Source organism: Muscardinus avellanarius (genome assembly GCF_963383645.1).
Source record: "Muscardinus avellanarius genome assembly, chromosome: 5".
Lineage (NCBI taxonomy): Eukaryota > Metazoa > Chordata > Mammalia > Rodentia > Gliridae > Muscardinus > Muscardinus avellanarius.
The window spans coordinates 44,596,955-44,602,735 of NC_137790.1; the positions used below are offsets into that span (position 1 = coordinate 44,596,955).

The window sequence follows — 5,781 nt, forward strand, 5'->3', positions numbered from 1 at the left end:
TTACTATACTAAGTATTGAACAGCCACAGAATGAAAAATACTTGCCCAGGAGCCATGCATATGATGCGATGGGACCTTCTATTAATTCTGTTTGCCTCTTCTAGAAAGAAACTCAGGATTATGTAATAATCACTAAGTTAAATTTTGGCAATGTGTGATTTTTCAACTAGAAAAAAAATCTCTTTCTTTTCTCTCCTCCTCCCTCTCTTCCCTCCCCTCCCCTCCCCTCCCCTCCCCTCCCCTCCCCTCCCCTCCTCTCTTCTCTTCTCTTCTCTTCTCTTCTCTTCTCTTCTCTTCTCTTCTCTTCTCTTCTCTTCTCTTCTCTTCTCTTCTCTTCTCTTCTCTTCTCTTCTCTTCTCTCTCTCTCTCTCTCTCTCTCTCTCTCTCTCTCTCTCTCTGTCTCTCTCTCCAGTATTTGGAGTCTGAGAACTTAGTACAATATCTTTTGCTCAATATATATGTAAGAACTAAGTTGAATTCAGGGCTGCTTCTAAAATTGAGGTTTTGATCAAATTCAAAAGCAGAAGAGTGCATTAGTAATATTTTCATAGATAGGGGATAGTCCACTCTATTAAGATGAGTTTCCCTTTCCTTTGGTAAGAAATACACTTCTTGGTTAGCCCAAAATGGCCTCTGCTTTGGATCCTTGCTAAATTTTCCCTACTCATCCATGCAAAAAACTTAAAACAAGAAGACCCATGTACAAAGTGAAAGTTTACCAGTAATTCATTGTATGATTTTGGTCAAGTCATTTAATGCTACAGTTGCCCTCTTCTGTAAGTGGGAATGGTAACATTCACATTGATGACTCTGTAGGCTTGCTGTGAGGATTAACTATGATAGAATATTGGCATATGTTTGGACACACACACACACAAAGCTTTATGATTCAAAATTTTTATAGAATTAGTTGCAAATTTCTCCAAGTGTTTAACAAAGAAAACACTACAGAAAATAAATATATTTTAGAAAAGAAGAGAGTCAGGCCATTGTGGAAATTCTAGTATTTAGAGTCTGAGATAATAGGATTTCAGGTTCAAGTTTAGCCTTTGCAACTTAATGAGGTCTTTAGCACTTAGTAAGACCCTGTTTCAAAAGATAAAAATAAGACGAAGCTGGGTGAGTAGCTCAAAGGTAAACAGTCCTGTGTTCAATAATCAGTACTCCCCTCCTCCTCCCCCCACACACTTAAAATTAAAAAGGGCTGGGGTGTATTTCAGAGGCAAAATTCTGCTGGGTTTATTCCCCAGTACTAAATGAATACACAAATAAATAAAATGAAATATAAAAAGAAATAAAAGGGAGAAGAGGCATAGAGGATCATATTTATTTACCTACCTAGCTGTTTTTCTGCCTCTTCAATTTATTTTTTGTGATGGCAGCTTTTTCCCCCCCAAAGAAATTATCAGGATTTGCAAAACTAGATTTGCTTATGTAATAATTTGCTTTATAATTTTCATTCTGTAGGCTTGATGAGGGTATAAACTGTGACTCCCACTACTGAATAAACAATGTCTATGAGCCAAAGTGTAAGTGCTCAACACATTCTTATTGGATGAAAAAAATAACCAAGGATCAGGGGGCCTCCAATTTCCATGTGATTGAGAAGCAGAACTTGTTATACAAAGTACAGACTGTGCATACCAGCCTGAGAGAATTTGATTTTGTGGTCTGGGCTTCCTAGATGGTTTTGATGTGAATGATCAACAGATCTCCCTGTGGTAAATAATGACAAGTGGTGCATTTCATGTATTTTCTGTGCGAATCACTGCTGCCCTCCTTGATTTAGGAAGAATTAGAGCTGCCTTCTTGACACTCTGGGAGAGGAACCCCTCTGGAAATGTCCAATGCTAAGAGGCAGATTATCCCTTCATTTGTCTCAGAATGCAGTAATTACAATTCAGACTTTTGAAGGGATGGAAAATGAGGTTTCCTAAGGATGCCGTTTGGCAGGCTGTAGCAATGCTGTGTCTTTGGGCCTTGGATACCAGCCAGAAGCACTTGCCCAGCACTAATTGCAGAGCACCTGAACTTTTATCCATCATCTGTTCTACTGCACAAAAACGTAAGCAGTCCAATGAATGGTTTGCATTCTTTCAGCAGCTCCAGGACAGGGGGAAAATCCTTTCATTTAATTAGATTATTATTTTCCATTTTGAAGCTTCAATAGAAACTTAGAAACAGGTGCCAGTTTCTCTTCAGCCTCTAGGCCTAAGAAAATCAGAATAACTGTTACCAAGAAAAGAACGCAGATAAAACCCCAGCAGCAATGCCATTAACTGGCCTCCACTGATTTAGTCCAGAAGCAGATGTTAATTACCTAACAGTACAGCCCAACTGAAAACAGCTTAATTGCTGGTTGAGGTTTTGTTCATTGCCTGTGACTGCCTTCTGCCGGTTCTTCTGGGTCTGGAAAGCTTTCTCTGTCTCTGTCTCTCTCTGTTTCTACCTTTGTTTCTATCTCTATCTCTACATATCTATTTCAAAAGGGTGTTCGTGTTTAATTTTTAAATTTCTGATATTACCTCATTTCATAGTTTGGGCTGCCATAAAAATGCTGTATATTGACTATATTAAAAACAAAAATATTTTTCTTGTTGTTCTGGAGGATGAGAAGTTTAAGGTCAAGACTTTATTCGGTGTCTGGTGTGGTCCTGTTTTCTGGTTCATAGATGGGCACCTTCTTGACATATGTTTAAGTAGTGGAAGGAGTTTCTTTCATAAGGATGGGAGCCACTCCTACTTGTGAGGGCTCCACCCTCATTATCTGATCACCTTCAAAGTCTCAGCTTCCTCATGCTATCACATTGATGAGATAGGTTAAACATATGAAGCTTGGAGGATACAAACATTTAGACCAAAGGGCTTCATTGTAGAAGACACTGCTGAAAGTATTTTGCTTTCCTGATGTCAGGCAATGAAGGCACTTGCTACTATTTACATGTGGTTTGTGAGGCGTGACAATTTCCAGATGCAGAACATAGCATTATACTTTTACCTCTATCCAAAGTTTACAGATTAGTGTGTGTGTGTGTGTGTGTGTGTGTGTGTGTGTGTGTGTGTATGTGTATGTGTTTTACTGGAGACTGAACCCAGGGACATTCTACCTCTGACATAAACCCTAATCCTACTTTATTTATTTTTTTTTAATTTTAAAACAGGGTCTCACTAAGTTGCATAGGAGCTCACTAAGTTACTGAGGCTGGCCATGAACTTGAGATCTTCCTGTCTCTGCCTCCCAAGTACTGGAATTACAAGTGTGCATACCACACCTGGCTCACAGTTTACTTTAACTGTCAAAAGCAAAATAGAACAAACAAGTAGTTCAGACATGTGTCTGAATAATATACAATGAAACTAATTTCATAGCCGGACATGGTGGTGCAGGCTTGTAATCCCAGCATTTGGGAGGCTGAAACAGAAGGATCGTGGTTCACAGACAGCCTCAACTACTTGGTGAGGAGGCCCTTTGAAACTCTGTGAAACCCTGTTTCAAAATAAAGAATAAAAAATAGGGCTGGGGGCATAGCTCAGAGGTAGAATGCCCTTGGGTTCCATCGCCAGTACAACAAAAATAAATAAATAAATAAATAAATAAATAAATAAATAAATAAATAAATCAATTTTATAAAATAACAGGAAGCTTTTTGTTTTTAGGATATATGTTGGGCTGCTATCTTAAAACAAGTCAAATATGAGAGGAAATCAGAAACTTCACTTGAATGCAGAAATAAGATATTTTGCAGCACCAGAAATGCACTACTCCTGCAAGGGATTGCTTTGACTATAGTAAAATGGAAGCACTTAATGGGTTAATGGGCCATAAGTCAGCCGCCTGTTAAAAGTAATAATAACCTAACTGGGAAATATTTATAATACATGAGATGTACAGGGCTGAAACTGACATCTTTGTCAAGAGGGCAATACAACTAACTGCAAAACCATAAATGGCTATTTTGTGAGATGGCTCAAAGGCTATTGCAAGGACAGTTGGATTGGGTTTCTCAATAAGCAAATGCTTTTGAGGGAAAATAAAATGAAAATTGATATATTATCAAGTTCCTTCAGGCCTGGGGAAGCAGAGTCAACAGTTTTCTCTTGGGCTCAAATAATTCATTTTGACTGTGGAAAATCAGAAGTAAACTCCAATTCCTATGTGGGCAGATGTATAATATAAATGAGCAAAGTGGCTTGGGTATTAAAGTAATTCTGGAAGCATTTTTCCTATTTGACTAAATTTTATTTTTCTTGCTTTCACTAGACATTCTGATATAAGAATTTTTACTTTCTCATAATTTTACTATTTTTAAAAATTAAGTCTGAGTGAGAGAGGGGATGCCCGGCTTGCGAGCGACCACCTTCGCTGCACCAGCGGCGAGAGAGCGAGTTAAAAATGGGTGATGTTGAGAAACGCAAGAAGATTTTTGTTCAGAAGTGTGCCCAGTGCCACACTGTGGAAAAGGGAGGCAAGCACAAGACTGGGCCAAATCTCCATGGTCTGTTCAGGCAAAAGACAGGTCAGGCTGCTGGATTCTCTTACACAGACGCCAACAAGAACAAAGGCATCACCTGGGGAGAGGATACACTGATGGAGTATTTGGAGAATCCCAAAAAGTACATCCCTGGAACAAAAAGGATCTTCACTGGCATTAAGAAGAAGGGAGAAAGGGCAGACTTACCTCAAGAAAGCTACCAATGAGTAATAGCCACTGCCTTATTTACAAAATTAATGTAATGCCTTATTACAAAACAAATGTCTCGTGGCTTTTCCTTGTGTGTGTACTATAATTTAATTGATGCCATATACCAGAATTCAGATCATGAATGGCTGGCAGACTATTTTTGTTGGACGGTCCTGATTTAAGTAAAATTGGCTTGTAGTTAAAAAAAAAAATTAAGTCTGACAGATGAGAATTGGATACTGTCTCAAGGCAGGTGCCCCAGGAGGGAGGTGGTACTGGAGCAGGAATCCTCCTGCTGTGGACAGTCATTATGCTCTGCTGGAGGAACATAAGTTCAGTCCTGCTGGATGTTTTCTTTTCTTCAAGAGAAGTTAGAGAACTTAATTTTTACATAAAACTCCTGATTTTTAAGTTATGGTTGCTAATTCAACTTTCATGAATTCTTACTGCCAGCATAGATAGCCTTCAATTCAACAATTTTATAACCAACTCTGCATCCTTTCTTCATAACCCATTTCAAGAAGCAGAGAGTGAGGTATGATTTATGTTGCCCTGAATTCCGGAAGATAATTTCCTACTGAGTTGATGAACAACTCTTTTTTTTTTCTTTTACCTAGAGCTTACCTAATTTTTTTTTTCTGTTTTGCCAGTGGCCTTTGAAAATTTACCTTTGATGCATTGTAGAGAAATGTGGGGAGGATAATAATATGATTTACTATAAAATGAAATTTAAAATCTATATACTACATCATTAGGAACAAAGCATAATATGCTTGTGACAGTAAATGACCAATAGACATGCCCAGAGATACTAATTACAAGAGATTCCTCTTTGGTGATAGACATTTCAAGTATACTTAGAACATTTAAAAAAAATTTATTGGTGCTTTGTAGTCACCTTAATGAAGCACAAGATGATAGAGGCATACATGCACAAATCATTCATTTAGCCCTTACTCAAATCCCTCCCCATTCCATTCCCCTTCCCTCCTTCTCATGTTTGACTTAGTGATTGACTGTGATATGTTTGTGAATGCACATCATGTACTTTAAGGAATTTCCCTTTTCCCCTCTCTCATCTCCCTCAGGTAGTCTTATT

The 5,781-nt window shown here is 38.2% G+C and overlaps 1 protein-coding gene across 1 annotated transcript; it reads left to right on the forward strand.

Annotated features, from left to right (window-relative positions):
* Positions 1-4,393: 4,393 nt before the first annotated feature.
* On the forward strand, positions 4,394-4,699 carry LOC308263157 (cytochrome c, somatic-like; the record flags this gene model as incomplete). The annotated part of the gene is made up of 1 exon (XM_080696033.1): positions 4,394-4,699. One exon carries the CDS (start codon positions 4,394-4,396, stop codon positions 4,697-4,699), a length of 306 nt encoding a protein of 101 aa, XP_080552159.1.
* Between the last annotated feature and the right edge of the window lie 1,082 nt (positions 4,700-5,781).